Source organism: Lithobates pipiens, unplaced genomic scaffold, assembly GCF_037356315.1.
Source record: "Lithobates pipiens isolate NorthernLeopardFrog02 unplaced genomic scaffold, aLitPip1_a1.2 Scaffold_1, whole genome shotgun sequence".
Taxonomy (NCBI): Eukaryota; Metazoa; Chordata; class Amphibia; order Anura; family Ranidae; genus Lithobates; species Lithobates pipiens.
This window is the reverse complement of record NW_027507685.1, coordinates 204,503,130-204,525,916: the sequence shown is the minus strand read 5'-3', so window position 1 is coordinate 204,525,916 and position 22,787 is coordinate 204,503,130. Positions and strand designations below refer to the sequence as shown.

The following is a 22,787-nucleotide window of genomic DNA, read 5'->3' as shown; positions in this document are numbered from 1 at the left end:
ATGGGGTCAGAAGAAGCCCGGCAAAATTTGATCCGGTGTGGGAGAATGGAGCCGCCGCCCCAACTCCTGCGAACATCAGACTCCAATGTCACAAATACCATCTTACTCTATTCGCCTTAACTGGCTTGCATTTTCTTTTTTAAAGAATTTCTCCTTTTTTTTTCATTTTTTGTTTAGCAGTATGCAACAATTACAATAAAACGGTAACGCCGCAGAATGTTTGTCCAATACAATGAAATATTTTTCCTTATAGTATATAGGCATATCCTGTCACAGATAACATACCTCCCAACTTTTTGAGATGGGAATGAGGGACACCTATCAGAAAAAGTATGCAGGCATAGGACACACCCCTTGCCACACCCCCTTAAAGGAGAATTGTACAGAAAAATAGGATTGGTTAAACCCACAAGTGCTTTTTTTTTTTTACCACTATTATTCCTTTATATTGGCTTTTGGTATTTACAAATGCAGCAATTTAGAAATCAGATGAAAGGTTTAGCACTGGGAAACAATTTTTGATAGATAAAAAGTGCATTTTTTTTATACATCTATATATATCAGACCAAAATGAGGGACAAATGAGGAGGAATGAGGGACAGAGGGACATTCCCTCGAAATCAGGGACAGTTGGGAGCTATGAGATAGGCTTGTTCAAAGTAAGGATAGAAGGAGGAAATCTTGTGTGAACAAGTAACCACATATAGCTAGTAGCAAGTGTACCAGGGTGTAGCTCCCTTCTAAATGGTGCATGGAAGCGTCAACCTAGTGTAAGAGGGGGGTCTCTCTATAACATACTTAGCTACTGGGACACATGGAGAAGTCCCATATGGGGGGCATCCATTTAGGGTCTAGGCATACCAAGAATTTCTCTTAAAAATAAGAAGAAAAAAAAAGGATTTCTAGGTGGGACAATTGAGAGTGCAGGGAGTTATTGTTTTTAAATAAAGATTTTTAGTTTTTTTATGGCTAAAAAAAATCAATAAATACATAAATAGCCATGTATGTCTAGGTATAAAATTGCGGCTGAATTTAATTTAATTGTATTTATTACAGTTACAGGCATACCCCACTTTTAAGTACACAATGGGGTTTATTTACTAAAGCTGGAAAGTGTAAAATCAGGCTCACTTCTGCATAGAAACCAATGAGCTTCTAACCCCAGCTTGTTCAATTAAACTTTGATAATAAAACCTGGAAGCTCATTGGTTTCTATGCAGAAGTGAGCCTGATTTTACACTTTCCAACTTTAGTAAATAAACCCCATTGTGTACTTAAAAGTGGGGTATGCCTGTATTTATATAGTGCTGTCAATTTTTTCTTTTTTTTACATTTTTCCTGTCTTTTCCTGAGGACGTTCCCTGCAGTAGGGTGACAACTGTATTGTAGCTTAGAGTAGCAGGGTTGTCACCCTAGCAAGGGAGTCAGTTAGGTCTATATAACCCCTCCCCCCTCTCCATGGCACAGAGGAGGTGTTTTGTAGACAACTGAGATAACTGTCAGCTGACCACAAGATTTTTAGCTTTCTAAAAAAATAAAAAATAAACATCTTTCTTTTTTTTTTTTGCATTTGTTGAACAGATATAAAAAAAAATATTTAAACTGAATATTTAACAGGGAGCAAATCCTATAAATGTGTTGTTAAGGTTTACATGCCCTTTAAAAAAATGAATGAGACCTAAAAGATCTCTAACCTGATGAGAAAAGGAATGGTCAGAGGTGGCCCTAGGTGTGCAGGGGGTTAATGACATGTGAGGACACTTTGCTGGATTGTGGCACAGCATGGGGAGGGGGCAGAGCACACAGCCCTGTGAATGGCCAAGCCAGGCAGTGCAGGAGTTAAAGGGCCTTCTATTTCCGGGTTTGCTCATTGCTCAGGGCTTGGAGAGGGAGGGAGAGAAGAGAGAGAGAGAGAGGAGAGGGAGAGAGAGGAGCATCCCCCCATGCACTCTCCTTGCTACACACACAGCAAGAACTGAGCATCTTCCTCCAGGAAGCCAGGAGAGGGTTTGCACCATGACTGTGTGACAGACAGAGGAGACCCTCCTGCACTGATCAATCACCCACAGGGGGTGCCTAGGCTCCAAGGCTGCTGTTTGGGGGTCTGCCTTGCACACCCCACCCACTGCTCCCTCTGATCATCAGTCATCTGGATTTTGACAGATCCCCCCCAACCTTGATGGACAGGCAGAGAAGAGAGCAGCTCTGAGAGAGGAGGAAGGGGGGTCTGTGTCTCTCCATGCTCCCACCTTATCCCCCAGCCCTGTGGACCCCTCTAGCCAGGAGCTGCCGCTGCTAGCACCCCTCACCTTCTTCCATTGTCTGCAGCCAAAAGGACAATCACAGGCGGATTGCACTCGGAATGGCACAAAGGGTAGGTCCTCCATTGTCACCGGGGCGGACGGGCAGCTGCTGCACTACACTTTTCAGGGGCTTTTAGGCCGGGGAGAGGCGCCGGGCACCGGGGAGGAGAGGAGGGGGGAGCCGGGACTACACCGGACCCGGCATCTGATTTACTGCGGGCGGGGACATCGGGGGGCTGCGCTGGAGCCGGGGCTCAGCGAGCAAATGGAACTCTTCTATACAATCATAGGAGAAAGAACTCTTCTATATACAATCTATAGGAGATTTAACTCTTCTATACGATCTATAGGAGATGGAACTCTTTTATATACAATCTATAGGAGATGAAACTCCTCTATACAATGTATAGGAGATGGAACTCTTCTATATACAATCTATAGGAAATGGAACTCTTCTATACGATCTATAAGAGATGGAACTCTTCTATATACAATCTATAGGAGATGAAACTCCTCTATACAATGTATAGGAGATGAACCTCTTCTATATACAATATATAGGAGATGGAACTCTTATATATACAATCTATAGGAGATGGAACTCTTCTATTCAATCTATAGGAGACTGAACTCTTCTATATACAATCTATAGGATATGGAACTCTTCTATACAATGTATAGGAGTTAGAACTCTTCTATATACAATCTATAGGAGATGGAACTCTTTTATACAATGTATAGGAGATGAAACTCTTCTATATACAATCTATAGGAACTGGAATTCTTCTATATACAATCTATAGGAGACGGAACTCTTCTATAGAATGTATAGGCGATACAACTATTCTAGATGCAATCTATAGGAGATGGAACTCTTCTACATAGTATATAGAATATATAACACTCTATACATTGTATATAATTTGGGACTCTTCTGTACAATGCATATAATATGGAAACTCTTATTACACTATTTATAGTATGGAAGTCTTCTATATAATCTATATTATATATAACTTTCCTTATATTGTATATAATATGGAACTCAATTGCATATAACATGTAATTCTTCAGATAATGTGTATATCTCATACATTACATAGAATATATAACTCTTCATACCTTCATCCCCTCCATATTATGTAAATCTTAATGCATTGTATATTAGATGCAACTTTTCTATACATTGTATAGCATATTTAACTCATCAAGCACTGTAAATAATATATAACTCTTCAATACATTGTATAATATACCTCTCCACACACTGTATATAATATGCAACTCTCCCAATCACTGTAAAATATATAACTCTTTATAGATTGCATATAACTCTCCCATACACTGTATAATTTATAACTATTCATACAATTTATAATATGTAGCTCTTCCACATATTACTTATGCAACTTTTCTATACATTGTATAGAATATGTAACTCTTTCCTACATTGTACCTATGGAGCTTCTTTACCCATGATAAGTAACTTTCCATACTTTGCATAATATATAACCCGTCCATACACTGTATAGAACTTTCCATACATTGTATAGAATATAAATCTCTCCATACAGTGTATAGAAGATAGAACTCTACATTCTATGGAATATAGAACCCTCCATATTTTGTATAGAACATATAACCCTTCCATACACTATAGAATATAGTACTCTCCACACATTGTATAGACTATAGAACTTTCCATACACTGTATAGAATATAGTACTCTCCATAGAATGTATAGAATATAGTACTCTCCATACATTGTATAGAATATAGTACTCTCCATACATTGTATAATATATAACCCTTGCATACACTGTATGGAATATTCAACTTTCCATACATTGTATAGAATATAAATCTCTCCATACAGTGTATAGAAGATAGAACTCTACATACATTCAATGGAATATAGAACTCTCCATATTTTGTATAGAACATATAACCCTTCCATACACTGTATAGAATATAGTACTCTCCATACATTGTATAGACTATAGAACTTTCCATACATTGTATAGAATATGGAACTCTCCATACATTGTATAATATATAACCCTTGCATACACTGTATGGAACATTCAACTTTCCATACATTGTATAGAATATAAAACTCCATACATTGTATAGAATATACAACTCTCCATAGTTACATTGTATAGTATATACAACTCTTTATACATTGTATAGAATATAGAATTCTTCCAAACAGTGTATAAAATATAGAACTTTCCATACACTGTATGGAATATACCATACAGTGTATAGAATATATAACCTTTCCATACATTGTATAGAATATACAACTCCCCTACATTGTATAATATATAACCCTTCCATACATATTGATATATATAGAACTCCATATATAATATAGAACTCTCTATACATAGAATATAGTTCTCTCTATACATTGTATAGAATATACAACTCCCCTACATTGTATAGAATAGGTAAGGATCCATGGATCATGTAATTACTTTGCACAGATGATGATCTTTGTTGATTGGATTTTGGATTGTTTATAAACTGGAAATATATTGCAAAACAGAAAACAAACAATATTTAATTTCTCCATCCAGATCTCATAATCCAAATCCAAATCAAAGCGAGTGTTTCCCCAAACTTCCCCGAACACCCCATGGTGCCCGATAGATCCTCAGTGATGGATGCCATCCGATGTGCAGTGTGGGGCGATATAGAGATCTCCCGCAGATCGCACGATCCCCTCCGGGCCAGGCTTCGGGAAAACTTTCCTCTGCAGACAGCGGAGCCTCGATCAGAAAGTTTCCCTCCCCGAGCTGTCCTGTGCCGGCTCCGTACACCCATCAGCAGCAGCCCTCTCCTACCTACCGCCATCACCCCCTCTATGCAAATCACACCCAGATCCTAATTAGTTCTGTGCAAATTAACACTGGAATGTCAGCCTCATTAAATGTGTGAATTTACACTGAGATGTCTGCTGCTGTTTACTAAACTTCCCCCAGTGGAGCTGCAGAAGGGAAAATCTCCATCAACTGCTTTCTGGTGACAGTTTTCTGTCTGATCCAAATATACAGGCAGCTGGGGAGCAGGGAGCAAGATTTACCATGGCCAACATGGGGACATGGGGGACAGGGATAGTACATGAATAGTACCATTGTTATGTCCTGGAAATGCAAAGGGTACAAGCCAGGGAGCTGTGATTGTAAAAGTTATATATATATATATATATATATATATATATATATATATATATATATATATATATATATATATATATAGGTGTGTGTGTGCTGTATATACAAATATATACATGTGTGTGCATTGTGTGTGTGTATATATATATATATATGTATATATAAATATATATACATATATACACATATATTTGTATATGTGTGTGTGTGTGTACTGTATATACCAAAAAAAAAAAAAAAAATATAGATATATATGTATGTGTGTATATAAATATATATTTATATATAATCGTGTATATATTATAGTCTATGTGTATATATAAAGTAGGCTATTATATATATAATATATTACTATATTATATTATATTATATTATATAGTAAGCTATTTTAAAGCATACAGCATAGGGTCATGTATGGGTTTCCTTTAAGCTCTGATTAAGTGTAAATTTGCATTTAAGTAGCAAGCCATAGATCTGTGATTTAAAAAAAAAAAAATGTTATATCTAAAATGTATAAATCATGTCCCTAACATGAATTTGTAGTAGCTAGAGATGTGTTGTAAAGCACACAGCACAGGGTAATGCATGGTTTCTTTCAAGCCCTGTTTGAGTGTAAGTTGGTGTTTATATCACCAAACTCCAGGGCAGAAATTCACACAGTTCTTGAAACTTCTTGAAATCTCCAGGGCCGGTTAGAGGAAAATGTAAACGCTGAGAAGTTTTGGCAGAATGGGAAACTCGCGAGAGATTTGCATTTTAAAAAACTTTTCTTTACAGTTGACTGATTCCTGTCTGGAAGTTGGGAGAGCGAATGTAACGCTTCGAAATTACAGAAATATGCAGCTTTAGGGTGAAAAGACATTTTACAAGGGGTCGAGGGGGATTGTGTGAAAATAACAATTTGGAAGATTGATCTAAAAATGAAAAAAAATAAATAAAATAAAATAAAAGTTTAGTTAAATGAATGTAGTGTTTAATGCAGTGGTCTAGGAAGGCAGTGTTTTCACTGGTGCAGTTTGTAGATGATTTTGCAAAGGGTGTATGGATGTTAAAAAAAAAAAAAAAGTGTATGGTTTAAAAAAATAAAAAGTAAATTTTCAATCTATCTTCATAATAACATCAAATTGGGCTGCTACAGTTATTAAGAGAAATGCAAAAAATGCTTCTAATTTGAAGGCTATTTAGGGAAACATTTTAATGTAACCGTTTTAGAAAAAAAATAAAACTACAAAAAAGGCAAACTTCTATTGCTCTTTTTAAATTTTTGTTCTGATTTTAGGTGTATCCTGTAAAAGTTCAAAGGGGTAATAGGAGTTTTAAAACTTACATTGGTGTCAGTAGCTACATTTTTTTTTTTCCAAGCTATGTCCAGGGCATTGTGTCTAGATTTTTTTTATCTGTTTATTTTTTGCATATATGGTGTTATACTATATAGGTGTGTATGTGTTTTCATGTATGCATTTGTGTGTCTGCTGTAATGTATACTCCATCTGCATGTAAAAGGCTGTTTATAAATCTGTGCTATACTGTAGGAATATAGGAATATATCCTTATATATATTGTTATATATACAGGAACGTATATATATATATATATATATATATATATATATATATATATACACACACACATATCCCAATAAAAATCTATAAAAGAGTATAGATTTATGAGCAGGCCATTATATATTTATGTTTTGCCCTAGGTATTATTGTAGAGGTAACATTTATGTGTATTACATAGAATATAGATGATGCATGTGTTAAAGTGCAGATTGCACACTAATTTGCTCATGGTATAATAGCCTAGAATAAATAGTTATGGGTTCAAGGCTTAGCATGTATTATTTATATGGTGTAACAACACACGCCATATAGCAATAATATACGTTGTGTTTTGGGGGCTGAAGACATTACAGCAATGTCTATGTTACTGACATTTTAGCATTACAAGTTTTCTTTAAGAGCAGATGGAGTAACAATACAGTTCCTGCATTGATGAGTGTTGATGGGCATTTCTGGGCGCATTATTGTCTTCATGGAAAGTTACAGATGTTCATTTGAAATGTGGTGCGCTCACATCTAAAATTTTTTTTTCTCTTGGTTCTGTGGTTGCAGTACGACGAAATGGTGCATTACCCAGGGTTAGATGGCATCCCTTTGGCCGGCTTTGGGGATGCACACACAGGAAGAGCCATGCAGCACCATGCTCTCAGCCAGAACTCACCCTATGGGCCTGTGGGGGCGGCTCACCGGGTCCCAATGCCCCCTGGTATGGGCAGCAATGACGGCCTGAAGAGGGAGAAGGATGAGATTTATGGGTAAGAGAATTCTGCTTTCCTCCATGGGTTTGCTGCCCGTTGTATACTAGTGTTGACCTTTTAGCGGTTTACAATGCACTGCGCTGTGTACAGATCTGAGAGGGCCTGGGCTGCACTTTATATACACAGTTTATGGCTGAACAACTATGGCAGCTGTGCCGATACACAGACACACAGATCCACACCATAGAAACCTGTTTATAAAAATATTTAAGGGCTCGCATCATTGTATATAAACACATGTCTGTATTGGGAGCAAGCCATTTAAAAGTCACTTTTGGCCTTTCTAAGCCCCGGTTTTTGTGGAGTTTGTGCTTGCTTTACCTTTCTGTAGTGCAGCCAAATACATCCCATGTCGGCGTAAAAAGTGAGACTAAGCAACAGTTTAAAAAAAATATATATATATATATATATTATTTTATATTCTGTATTTCTGTAATTAATAAACCAATCGATCGTTCATTTGTTAGTTGCCATTCTTTATCCTTGAGCGCATTCTGCTGCAGTTCTTTCCATGTATGTTGCTTGTACATTACTGTAGCACGCTGACTTATGAGCCTAGTATTGAGTTTAGCATCAAGCTTCTTGGTTGGATTGTACACATGTGGTATGTCTATGTACCAGGTCAACAAGCGGATTATTGGCAAAATGTATTGAAATCTTTCCAGGTTTATAATCCTGTATTGTATTTATGGAATATTTACAGCCTGTAGGTAAATAGATTCATTCACGTTGCTGGAAAGCGCATAGAGCTAGAATGCGTATCTCCTATGTAACATTCACTTGTGTTCCCGATTTAAAAAGGGTTTTAATCTGGAGAAAGAGCTGACAGTTATTTTTCTGGGTTGAGGCCAATATTTGTGTTTGCTAAACAGCAGCATAGTTCAAGATGTGGGACTATATACTGTGTCTTCTGTTATAGGCTTATGGAAAAAAAAAAAAGTATGTTTTTTTGGTATATAACTAGTCATTTAGGTTATATACAAAACAGTGCAGACAGATTGCTACGATAGTAAATAAAATGTGCTTTTTTTTTTTTAGTTTCTTATCCTCAGATTAATAAAAGATGCCTTCTCATTGGCTGGAATGTGTTATGAGCCCTAAAATAAGCCCGTTTGTTTGTTTGCAGGTGTTCCAATTCTTATAGTCTATAACACTAATATAAAGCAAGATCTCGAGGTATTGTTACATCCTCTGTAACAGATATATGATATATAATGTCATATTATTGTATCAGCTGTACCGATTTGTGTTTTTTTTTCTTTTTTATAAATTGTGGCTTATTTTTATAATATGCCTAGTCCAAGGATTACAAATTGCAACTTGTATTGTGACCCACAGAGCTGAAAAAATAGTTTCCCGTTTTATTATAATATTCTGATTAAATGATTGGAGAAAAAAAAAAGGCCTTTTTTTGGAGTGCGTGCATTAAACAGAGGCTGAGATTTGTCTCGTTAAAGCAGTGTTAAGAGTCCAAGTGTAATACAATACCACCCACAGCCTGTCTATAAATATACAGACACGTGTGTGTACATCTAAAAATACATACGTCTTTATAATCTGCTAGTATATAATGTATGCAAACATCTTCATCTGTCCGTGATACCTGTCCACAGTGTCGCTCAATCAAATGGATCTCAGTATACAAATGTGTGTATTTCTATATGTATACAGATGGCATATACCGTACCTTTTCTATAAATAGAAAGCCCGCTTCTGATGTGGCTGCGGTTGTGTAGAGGAAGTAATGTTTGCGTTGCGTTTGCCGATAAGTCTGGCTGATGAATGGCTTCGCATACGGCCTACTCAGCGCTCGGAGGCGTATTATGAATTTCCGTAGACTGCAAGCTCTCGGAACCACAGCTGGATGACCGGGGTCTCTAAAGCTTAGGGATGTGTGTCGTTTTTTGTTTTTTTTATTGAAAGTGAGAGATTTTATTTCTCAATGTGTAACTGTAACACTGTCTCCCCCCCCCCCTACAGACACCCCCTCTTTCCCCTACTGGCACTGGTGTTTGAGAAGTGCGAACTGGCGACGTGTTCACCGCGGGATAATTCCGGCTCCTTCCCAGGGGGGGACGTGTGCTCATCGGACTCCTTCAACGAAGATATTGCCGTATTTGCTAAGCAGGTGAGTGTGGGCAGGGCTAAATAACACAAAAAAAAAAAAAAACTCAGCTGATGGTTTGTTGGATGTGGTGTGTTTTTATCCAGAATGTGATCAGGAAAAGATGGATTCAATTAACACAAAAGAGGAAAGGTCACTTAGAAGCCTAGAATGTTGACGTTAGATAAAGAACAGTTGGCTTGACTTGTAATTGACATCTCTGGATGGTGGGCGGGTCTTCGACCCCATACATTTTCAGCAGCCAATGAGAACTGCGAGTTGGGCTCTTGAACTTTTGCTTGGCCTACCTAAACACCAAAACCACCGCATCTTTTTTCTTTGCATTCTCAATGTGTTTTTGATAAACTATAACAGCACAAGTAGCCAACTTTTATCATAACCAGTCTTCTGGGACTACAAGCCTCAGCATGGCATGTTAGTTTGGTTCATAGGTATGGTTTTTGGTGCCACTGATTTGTCTTCTCTGTATTGCTGCTGAAAAGACAGGACTTTGCAGTTGCATAAAGACTATGGGGGGAGATTTACTAAAACTGGAGCATTCAGAATCTGGTGCAGTTGTGCATATTAGCCAATCAGCTTCTAACGTCATCTTTGACAATAAAACCTGGTTTCTATGCAGAGCTGCACCAGATTTTGCACGCTCCAATTTTAGTAAAACTTCACCTATGCTTGATCTAATTGATATATTTATTTGTTATATATATATGTGTGTGTGTGTATATATATATATATATATATATATATATATATATATATATATATAGAGAGAGAGAGAGAGAGAGAGAGAGAGAGCTAGATATATCTATATATATATCTATATATCTATATCTATATATATATATATATATATATATATATATATAGATATATCTTTAGATATATATATAACTATATATATATATAGATATATCTATAGATATATATAACTATATATATAGATATATATCTATATATATATTATATATATAGTGCTGACAATTTACATACGTATATCACACATTCACATCAGCCCCTGCCCTCAAGGAGCTTACAATCTATCAGTCCCTATCTTACCTGCATATTTACACATACATCCATTTCTATATCTCTATATCTATGCTTTCTAAATCTGTTAAAATATGCCAAGTCTAAGCTATTTACCTGTGTTGGCTTTTTATTTCGGCATCCGCTGTTTAAAATAAATAGTATTTCATAGTAGTGCTTTGGGCCTGCAGAAGGACCTGGGGCCTGTCTCAGAAAAAATATGCTGCTTCAGTGCGTTCTGGACAATGAAACAGCCATTACACACAGTTCATTTCCACCCAGCAGTCAGCCCTCCTTCATCAAAATTCTCTAAACTGTAACCTTACGTTAGAAGAACGTCTGCAGCTCACAAAAAAAAAAAAAATATGACGTTGTGTAAGTTTACTTCACTTACACTCCCCTCCTCCCCAAGTTTTATTCTACTACAGTCAAGGAGCATATACTCAGGGTTCTACTCACAAGACCTCTTGCACACTACTGTCTAAAAATGCATTGATTTTAGGCATACAGGCGTTTTTTACACTGATGTTCAATGTGCCTGTACACACAGATGCACAAACATGTGCTGCGTATAGATCAGTTAAAAAAAAAAATACAGAAGCATTAAAATGACATCACAGGTATGACAGTAACATTATGGACAAGGACATTGGGGAATATTTACTAAAGGCAAATCCACTTTGCACTTCAAGTGCAAAGTGCACTTGAAATTGCACTGAAAGTGCACTTAGAAGTGTAGTCGCTGTAGATCCGAGGGGCACATACAAGGAAAATAAAAAACAGCATTTTAGCTTGCACATGATGACCCCCATCAATTCATTCTCTGCAGCTATTACCTTTTGTACCACACCCCCTCCCTTTAGAATGTAAGCTCTATGAGCAGGGCCCTCCTGTACCTTTTGTATTGTACTGTAATTATGTTGTCCCCCTATACATTGTAAAGCGCTGCGTAAACTGTTGGCGCTATAAATAGTGAATAATAATAATAATAAAATCAGCAATGTTTCCCCTCATTTTAGATCTACCCCTCGGATCTACATCGACTGCATTTTCAAGTGCACTTTCAGTGCAATTTCAAAAGCACTTTGCATTTGTAGTGTAAAGTTGATTTGCCTTTTCGTAAATAACCCCCAATGCTCCTGTCTCAGTAAAGATACCAAGGAGTGCAGCAATATTCTGGATTAGTGCATGTTACTGAATCTCACAGACGAGCTGTGCAGCACCCTTGGTTCCAATTCACAGCATATAAGAGTCGGTCACTCACCTAGAGCGCCATTACGTTGGCAAAAAAAATACAGAACACTGCGTTGTTAGTCAGTATTTTTACATGTATACCCACCAATATGCACTTATATGGGCATATGCCACACTCCCTTGAATAAAATGAAGCTAATACAATTTTCACAGCGGTGCGCAAACATACGCCTAAGTGCTATACAGCCCATCCTTGCATTTTTTTATGGCAGGAATGTCTGATGTTCATACAGCATTACAGTGCGCAAGCATTAGGCTCCAAGCACACTGGGCTTGAAAAAAAAAAAAACGCCTGTACCGCTGGCAGAAAAAAAAAATGCTCATATACAGCGTCTTTTGTAAATTGTTTAGGTGAGTTTAGGAGAGTTTAGTGTTTTTTCTGCCAGAAAGAAATGAAAGAAACGCAGACCAGAAGGTTTTTTTTTTTGTCATGCCTCTAAACGTTGAGCTTAAATATGCCTGTAATCCTCCTAATGTGCACATTGGATAACATTGAGCGGTTTCTACAGGCAAGACACGAAACTCCTATAGAAGCAGTGATTTTTAAGCCAGTGTGCATGGAGCCTTATACAGGATTTATAAAGCACCAGCAATTAGAAGTGTTTTATGACAATACAGTCACTATGCAAGATGATTAGGAGCACCCTGCTCTGAAGAGCTTACAATCTAATGTTGTTATGGGGAGGGCAAGTTTGAAGGAGATATCTGATCACCTTCTCTTTCAGAAGCAAAACTCTACAGCAGCAAAGCATTGCTAAATGAACACTGTTAAACTATTCGGTGTAGTTGGTTGGCTGCACTGCATATGTGCACCGGGAATGTAATTAAAAGTGTGAGTTTAATGACTAATAATGAAGTATAGTGTCAGTACATCCTGGGAGGCTGTTAAAGAGATGCAAGCGCCTTGTATAACTTGTGCCCCTTTTAAAACCTTGGCATACTAATCAGGATCTTGACACCCCAGGGCTCTGTTTTTCTAGATTTTGATTGCACATTGTTATCTAAAATTATATATTTTTCTTTTGTGAGTTTTATTTTCTAAATGCACTGTTTGCCATGTGTGATCTATACACAAAAGAACCTATATGTTTAGAGCAAAGCAGCCAATGGAATCCCCCGAATGAACCCCATCTGGCCAATGATTTAGCAGCCCAATACACCGATTTGGTCATTTAGGGTCATTTAGGGTCGGCCTAAGGGTCAATAATGAGTGTTTTTGAAAGTCTAGCTCAGCCTTTGTCAACCTTTTTAGCATGGAGAAACCCTTGAAATAACATTCCAAGCTTAGGGAATCCATGTTAATAATTACTATATCTACAGCTCACGATATATTAGTGTGATGGTCATTGGGAAGAATGCTTCTTACACTTGTGGTCATTGGGAAGAATCCCCCTTTACAGATATCTTTAAAGATCATTGGTGTCAGTGGTTACTCACCTGAGATGCAGAGGTTGCTCATTGCTCAAGGAACCCCAAGCAACCTCTGGAGGAACCCTGGTTGAGAAAGTTTGAGACAGCCCACATAAGGCCAACAATAGAGACAACTGGGGTTGATTTACTAAAACTGTAAAGTGCAAAATCTGGTGCAGTTGTGCTTGGTAGCCAATCAGCTTCTAACTTGTTCTAACAATTAAAGTGTTACTAAACCCACAACAGTAAAATCAGTGTGTATATGCAGTAAAGCATGCTTGTTATACTCACTGTGGAACCTCAGGGGTTCTGCATTGTGTAAAAAGGCTGTTTGATCCTTTCTTCTCTGATCCTCCCCCTCTTTTACTGTCCATAATCTATCTCCTGATAGTACAGAGCCTTTGGAGTCACTCTGCACATGCTCAGTTTGTGTGTATTGCAAGAGAGTTTTTTTTCTTCCTTGGGTGGGTGCATGTGATCAGCACGGGGCCAATCCGCACTGTCCAGACAGAAAGTCAGGGACCATGTAGCCTCATAGGACAATCAGAGGAGAATGAAAACTCCTCCTACGAACTTTAACCAATGCTCAGCTGGACATTGATAGAAGTCACAAGACATATACAGGCACTTTTAAGTACACAATGGGAATTATTTACTAAAGCTAGAAAGTCCAAAATCAGGCTCACTTCTGCTTAGAAACCAATGAGCTTCCAAGTTGTATTACCAAAGCTTAATTGAACAATCTGGGGTTAGAAGCTCATTGGTTTCTATGCAGAAGTGAGCCTGATTTTGGACTTCCTAGCTTTAATAAATAAACCCCATTGTGTACTCAAAAGTGGGGTATGCCTGTACTGCTGATGAGAGAAGGCATTTAGCAGTTTATATTTACTAAAATAATTGATTTCCATATTCTGTGTACTGTGGGAGACCAGATATAGTGAATTCAGGGTCCTGGGTTCAGTAACACTTTAAGCTTTGACAAATAAACCTGGAAAATGATTGGTTTCCATGCAGAGCTCTACCAGATTTTGCACTTTCCAGTTTTAGAAAATGAACCCCAACTGTGTCCAGAGAATCATATAAGGAATTAAAATGATTTTGGCTCTGGGGTTTGAACTGAAAACAGCAGGTTTTCTGAAATACAAATTTGGCGTTTCTCTTTAAAGTTTAAATCTGGGTTCATTTAAAAAAAAATAAAAAATTTTGTTGAGCATAAAATAAATGCTATGGGGGAAAGAAAAATCAATGGAGAAACACTTAAAACACACGATCACTCTTTCTCCTTACAACAAATGTCTCTTTCTGAAGTTGGGCGATAGGAAAAATCCCAATATCTCCTCGTTGATGTTTTATGGATGGGGAAAGCGAGAGGGTTTAGGATATTAAAGGAGAGCTGCTGACGTTAGGCCACAGAGGAGCCTCCTCTAGGGGATGCGCAAGGCAAGAAGATCAACCATTTAATAGATTATTGGAGAATAAAATGCAAAGTTTATCTGGAGGAGAACTGGAGGGGGATGCACGTGGTGTCAGCGGGACGGAGAGCTTCTCTCTTTGATGGTAACGCACTGTGTTTCTGTTTTATGTCTCCAGGTCAGAACGGAAAAACCTCTCTTCTCTTCCAATCCAGAGCTGGACAACCTGGTAAGACTTGTGTGAGAGAAAAACCTGGAATTTCTCATTATCAGATTGCATGGCATATACATTTTTCAACTGTTCTGACCATTAACACCTTTCATATTGCTCCGTTTATTTTTCAATCTACCCTGCAAGGATTTGATTGGCTGTTACAGGCCAGGTGACTGTAAAGACACAAGTAGGACCCTTACATTAATGGCCACCCTTGTATAACTGTACATCATGTAATCTTTCCATTTCAAATATTACTTCTTGTGACTTATTTCAGAAATGTCTCAGGTGTTTAGTGAAAAATGTTTTGATATAGTTGGTGGGAAGTTATAGATGAATTACAAATACACAATATTGTATAGTTATATATTGTTTGTTTGATCAGCGATGGATAGCACCAGGCAGATCTTTAACAGCAACCGGTAGCTCTTCTGTTTTATTTGAATTATATAATGTAATTGTTACATAAGCCAATTCAATTTAAAAAAAAAAATATTTTCCAAATCAACCTTCTGTGCAGTGGCGTAACTAGAACCTTCAGGGCCCCGATGCAAGAAACCATGAAGGGCCCCCCCTGAACCCCAGCCAGGGCCCTTCCCTCCGAGTCTGGCGGTGGAACTCCAGGGCGTGGTCACAGGTATGACCTTTGTGAGCCCTGTAGTTCCACCACTGGTATCAGTAGTTTTTTTTTTATTATTTTTTTTTATTTTACGGTGCTCCATTGGGGGACTGTCCCTAGGCAGGATGGGGTCCCTCTGGCTGGGGAGAACAGACATCGGACTGAGCGGCAATGCATGGAGCAGGAGAGGGGTACTCTGAGGAGCCAGCCGAGGACACAGGTCATGCGGGGAATGCACAACTAAAGAGCAGCCAGTGCGATATTCGAGCATGGAGCTCTGCTAGTCACCCTCCACCACCCGTGTGCATGGTGCCCTGGTACCCCTAGCTGCCTATGCTGCTGCCGGCAATATGTAGAGGGGGCTGCATGGGCCCCCTGCATCACAGGGCCCAGTTGCGGTCGCGACTGCTGCACCCCCTATAGTTACGCCCCTGCTTCTGTGGGTCCTGTTTTTCTAAAAAAGTGGGAAAATCACATTTCCCATTTTTTGCAACCATGGTAGAAGTATATAGATAGAATTTCTAAATATTCCAGTTCCCCTGCTTTTCCATTTGTCTCACCACGTTCCCCAGGAGCCTGCGCAGAGCTTGAGGTCAAATTTCAGGCATCCTCAGCAAGCTGCTGTACCAGGAACTTCCGTTTCAGTGAGAAATTGGAAGAATTAGTGCTGTACATTTGAAAGCATGCTGGGCACTGATTTTTTTTTTCTTGTTAATACTAATGCCCTGTATACACGATCCGATTATCGAATGATTGATCGTCGTTTTTTTTTTTTTTTGCATGCTAATCTCAAGTCAAATATGATGTCAGGAAAATTCTCGTACGACAGAATAAAAATTCGGAAGTGATGTCATGTGTTGTAATGCATCTGTATTGGATTTTTGAACGACAGCTGTACTGCTTAAACGAAAATCGTACAATCTGGCATCATATGAAAAAAAATTCCGCGCATGTCCGATAGAATAATATCAGATGAACTGTCCTGATTGGCTCTCGAAAGCTCTGTACTAACGATCCGAATATCGTACGATTGATTCGAAGGCGGCATTTTTCGTACGATTTTAGGATCGTGTGTACGGGGCATTAGGCTAGCCATACAGGGGTCAAAAATCAATTGATTCTGCCAACCAGAAATCTCCATTGTATTGTATTTAGACAGCTCCAGTATTTTTTTTCTTAATCTGTGACTTATATTCTCAACTTGGAGAGTTTTTTTCTTCCTAATGAAATTAAAGTTTCATTTTAAGCAGAGAGAAATGGCCCTTTAGAGCACCAAGGATTTAGGATATAATCTTAAGTTATGAGCATCACAATGCAGTCTACATTACTAGCAGGTCCTCGAAGCGCCCCCCCCCCCCTGTTCTGGTAGACCTTCAGACAGTGCCCTTTCCCATTTCAATATTATTGCCCTAGATGCTGGGCAACACAGACATTGACCACGAGGCCTGCAGTTGTTTTCGATAAGTCAGTGGTAATCACAACTGTCCCTGATTCAAGGGACTGTCCCTGATATGGAGCAATGTCCCTCTGTCCCTCCTCATTTGTCCCTCATTTTGGTCTGATCTATATAGTTGTATATAAAATGCACTTTATATCTTTCAAAAAGTGTTTCTCAGCGCTAAACCTTTCAACCAATTTCTAAATTGCTGCATTTGTAAATTTTAAAAGCCAATATAAAGGAATAGTAGTGGTAAAAAAAAGCCCTTGTGGATTTAGTGAAAGTTTTTTGGTTAATTCTCCTTTAAGGGGGTGTGGCAGGGGGCGTGTCCTATGCCTACATACGTTTGCTGGTAGGTGTCCCTCATTCCCATCTCAAAATGTTGGGAGGTATGATCACAATGAGGTTGATTTACTAGAGGCGAATAGGCTTTTCACTTTGCAAGGGAATTTTCCCTTTGCTTAGTGAATGCGGTGAAGCTCTACTGACCATCATCCAATCACATGCAAGAAAAAAAAAAACTTTTAATCCTTGTATGTAATTGGATATTCCTTGAAAAGTGAATTTTCAATGCTTTCCATAAGATAAGGGAAAATTCCCTTGCAGAATGAACAGCTTATTTGCCTCACTCAATGTCTCACCCCAACCCCAAAACCAATGTCTCAACCCCTAAAGTACTAATACTGCCAATGAGAATTCCTCTCTTAATAGATCTTCTTATGATAATCTGGTTTTCTGAGTTTCACTCATGCATTGGTTTATTGATTAATAATTGTGATTGTAAGATCTTAGAACACTTAGCAAGCCATGGTTTGGACGTGATCGTATTGGGGCTACAGGACGGTTACAGTGCATCCAATAAGCCCCATGGCTTGTACAGAAGTGTGTACACATTATTTGGGCTTGTTCAAAGTGAATATATTTCCACAGTACATTAAAAATGCACTCAAAGGGGTTGTAAAGCTTCAAGTTTTTTCACCTTAATGCATCCTATGCATTAAGGTGAAAAAACACCTTGCAATCTCCGGCCCCCCCAGAGCCCCCGTTTTACTTACCTGAGCCTCAAATCTCCTTGGGCGCGATCACGCTTTGCTCCGCTCATCTCCCCCTTCGTTCGGTGGCACCGGCATTGTAACTGTGGGCAAGCCACAGCCGGGCACTCACTGCGCATGCGCGAGCGGTGCCGGGCGCCGTGATTGGCCACGCAGTCATCTGGGACCTGTGACGTGTCCCAGATGATTGACAAGCAGGAGGGGGCAGAGCTGAGCCCTTCCTGCGCCGAGGGGAAGTGATGTCACCAGCACAGGCACTGATGGAGGCAGACTATGAGGGACCCCCTAGCAACAGCCATTTAGAGGTGAGTAAAAAAAATAAATTTCCAAATGTTTTTTTTTTTTAAGGAACATTCATGTCATTTTTTATTTTTTTTGAATACAACTCCACTTTAATTGTAAGATATGATTGACAGCTCTGCTCCTCTCTCTTTTTATTTGCAGATGATACAGGCGATCCAGGTTTTACGATTTCACTTGTTAGAGCTAGAAAAGGTAAGATAAAAAAAAGAAATAGCCTTTTTTTTGGGGGGGCTCCGAGTTGTTACAGTTCAGCTGTTCGGTCTCAAGTGAGCAGAAAGTGATTTGGTGAATTCAGTGATGTGCATGCTGATCTGGGGAGGGGGGGCAGTGTGAAGAGGTGCTGAGCTAAGGTTTGTACCCTCTAGTACTGTAACTAGGACAAGCTGAACAATTATTTCCACATAGACACAGAACACTACAGCCCTCAAGACACAGTAGCTCCCTCTGAGTTTTCAGCTAAGGAGGAGAAGACATGTCATATGCTCGACTCAGGATAGCTGCTGTAAGAATCAGCAATGGCCAGGCTGTTACACACCGGTGAGCATGTAGCTTTTGAGGAACTACAAGTCACAGCATGCCCTACTAGCCTGAGGTGGGAAATGCAATTCCAGAAGGAGGCTAAGGTAGGCAATAGAAGGTGCAAATTTCTTTCCTGCAACCACGAGTTGCAGGAAAGACATTTGCACAACACCCCCATCAACACAAACAGTGCCAACAGGGGAATCCCTCCTGCCAATGGGGGTAATTTACTAAAGGAAAATCTACTTTGCACTGCAAGTGCACTTGGAAGTAAAGTGGCTGTAGATCCGAGGGGGGACATCCAAGGAAAATAAAAAACAGCATTTTAGCTTGCACATGATTATATGATAAAATCAGCAGAGCTTCCCCTCATTTCAGATCTACCCATTAGATTTAGAGTGACTGCCCTTTCATGTGCACTTTCATGTGCAATTGCAGTTCAAAGTGGATTTGCCTTTTGTAAATAACCCCCATTGTCTTCTCCAGGGCTTTTTTTTCTCAGAGAATAGGTACAGGAACTCCCCGTTTCCAAGTCACCCATTGTCCACGCTTCCTACCCACCTCCGAGCACCGTTCCTTGGTTCCACCCCATACCCACCTCTCAGTACAGCCCCTTTTACAGAATACAGAACTAAGTAACATTTGTAATTTGTAACTAAGTATTTTGTATGAAATTTGTTAATGATAACAAGAAAAACAGTCAAATAGATCCCCTGTAGCAAGCAACAATAGACCCCCGCTTCCCCAGCAACCATGGATCACCCACAACAAAATACCCACCAAGCTACATTATATTCCTGGCAGCAACAACCAATCTACCGGCAGCCCGCATCAATAGACCCCTCCCTTAACAGTAGATCCCTCCCAGCAACAACTGACCCCCCAATTCCCCACCAGCAACAATACACCTCCCTAGCAACAAAACCCACCTCCCCCCGCAAAAATAGATCCCTTCCAGCAGCCAGCATCAATAGACCCTGAAGCACACCCCAGCACCCCTTCCAATTACATACATTCAGTGCTGGAGGTGCGTTCCCCCGCGTTCCTGCTGAAAAAAAGCCCTGGACTTCTCTCTGCAAAGGCCTTTGCGGGGGGGGGGGGGGGGGTGTGCAAAGCCACTCCCGCCAGGAGAATATAGTGATTATTGTTAGCGGCTATAGTAGCCACTAGCGATATTCACCAGTAAATCTGGCAGGCTGGTTGTACCCAGGTTGACTGATCGATCAACTTGGTACATTCAGCATGCCAATACACGGTTTGAATCTTGTCAGGAACCAGCCGAGATATGAACCGTCTCTGGCCGGCCTAATGAGTGGAATACACGGTTAGAAAATCACCCGATCGCTCGACAGGCAAGCAACGAAACAATGTTCATTGGTCAAAATCGTTGTCAACATTAACCCATTGAAAAAAAATCTTTAAAAGAGCAATCGATTTAATATGTAGTGTTGACATTTTACGTACAGGTGGAAATGATGTAGTGTGCGTGCGACCTTATAGATTTCCGCTCATGCGTGCTAATGTTTGAGAGATTTTTTTTCTGACGACCGTCACACCCACGAAAAAAGAATGTCGTTCCTGCGACACAATTTTTCAATTTTTTCAATCAAACTTTTTCGTTCACAATATCGATATCGGGTATTACTTGTTGGGCATCAACGAGTAGAAAATCAGCCGATCGCTCGCAGAACAGAAATTTTCAGACAATATTCTTATTGTGTATTCCTGCTATAAGTTTGGCCATACTTTTATCCCTGTCCTCCTCAATTGATTCCACCATTTAAGCTAAACTCCATGCATAAAGAAGTCTCCCTTGCCAGCTTTTGTTATCTGACAGCCGCAGCATCTGTGGGTCCATGAATACCCGAACAGTGACTGTATCTAATAGGATGCAATCACGGTTCAGCTGACAATTGTAAATCGATTGTTGTTGACTTTGGCGCTGACAGAACCACCCAGGGCTTAAATTTCAGCCAATTTACTGGAAATTGGGCCTAAATTGAGGCCCAATATAAGCTTGAAGTGCAAAACCACACGCCTGTGTGTAAAGGCTCAGGTGAAAGCTCCTACTCTGACTACTGAGCTACATACTACTTGAAGGCAACTTATTGGTAAAGTTTTAAAGCCCCCAAAATAGCATTGGACCCGGGAGTCAGAACAAATGCTTCCTGTCCTAACTGATGGTTTGCTTTGTGACAGACCATTTTCAAATCCTATGCAGTCTGATTTAGGCTGTGACAACTTTGGACCTGTCAGGTGTGAAGGGACAGGCTCCATGGATCTCTTATTGATCCTTCTTTTTGTACAGGGCGAGTCAGGGCAATTTATATGAGCATGCTTGTTCCAGGTCATTCCCTGAGTAGTGAAGGACAGAAATGATGGCCCTGGAGCATGCACCATCACAAACGCATCAGCAGTGATAGTTCCCCTATTTCTCTCCAGGCAGGTTCACTTGAACAGATGGAGAAGGGACAGATTGATAAAAGATCTTGTGGCCCACCCAGATGTGTATTAAGTGAATTTTACAGTGCTAAGCTCCGCCTTCTTTAACACGCTGTTGAAGCTAGTAAAGCCACACACGAACACACTATACATACCGTGTTTCACCGAAAATAACACCTACCCCAAAAATAAGACCTAGCAGTATTTTTCAAGAAGGCTGCAATATAAGCCTTACCCCAAAAATAAGCCCTAGTTTAAAATGTTTGTAAAATCCTATAATCCACTGTATTACAGTAGTATATAATGTGTAATGTGCGTGTTTCTGTAATATAATTGCGGGAAAGAGAGCTCCGGTGGGTCACAGAAGCTCAGAGCGGCGCTATAACGAAGGTATTTGGCACAATTATATTACAGAAACACACATTGTACATTATATACTACTGTAATAGAGTGGATTATAGGATTTTAGAAGCATTTTAACTCACTTCACACTGGGGATGCCTGTCAGGCAGGGAGAGAGAGGGGGAGAGAAGACAGCACATTACATGGTAAGACCTCCCCCGAAAATAAGCCCTAGTGTGTCTTTTGTTGTCAAAATGAATATAAGACCCGGGATTATTTTCAGGGAAACACGGTAGTAGGTGAGCGTAGTAAGGTGTATTAGTTGTAATTCCTACATTTTCTGCACAATACAGGCATACCCCACTTTTAAGTACACATTGGGGTTTATTTACTAAAGCTGGAAAGTGCAAAATCAGGCTCACGTCTGCATAGAAACCAATGAGCTTCCAGGTTTTATTACCAAAGCTTAATTGAACAAGCTGGGGTTGGAAACTCATTGGTTTCTATGCAGAAGTGAGCCTGATTTTGCACTTTCCAGCTTTAGTAAATAAACCCCATTGTGTACTTAAAAGTGGGGTATGCCTGTAATCTACTCAACAACATAGAGGATTCTTGGAAATGAACCTGGTCTGTAGCCATAGCTCTTCACTGATATGTACAGCAGCTTTTCACACACATCAGTGACCATGTGAAACGTGTCTATTCTGAGCTGCCTTTACAGAAATGACCTAATGCTTTAAAGGCATAGCCCAGCCTTTACAAAAATAGAAATAATGCACCCACTATAATAAAAGTAAAAATGGGCATTTATTCTTTTTTTTCATGGAAG

The 22,787-nt window shown here is 39.4% G+C and overlaps 1 protein-coding gene across 3 annotated transcripts in view; it reads left to right on the top strand.

The window, feature by feature from the left end:
- Nucleotides 1–1,885: 1,885 nt before the first annotated feature.
- Nucleotides 1,886–22,787, top strand: part of MEIS3 (Meis homeobox 3) — an 86,349-nt gene continuing 65,447 nt past the window's right edge. For all 3 annotated transcript variants that reach the window (XM_077480740.1, XM_077480759.1, XM_077480750.1), the window contains exons 1-5: nt 1,886–2,374; nt 7,600–7,802; nt 9,786–9,933; nt 15,208–15,258; nt 18,797–18,847. In XM_077480740.1, coding sequence (XP_077336866.1) covers nt 2,363–2,374; nt 7,600–7,802; nt 9,786–9,933; nt 15,208–15,258; nt 18,797–18,847 — 465 coding nt within the window. In that variant the 5' untranslated portion in view covers nt 1,886–2,362. The remainder of the gene's footprint in view (nt 2,375–7,599; nt 7,803–9,785; nt 9,934–15,207; nt 15,259–18,796; nt 18,848–22,787) is intronic.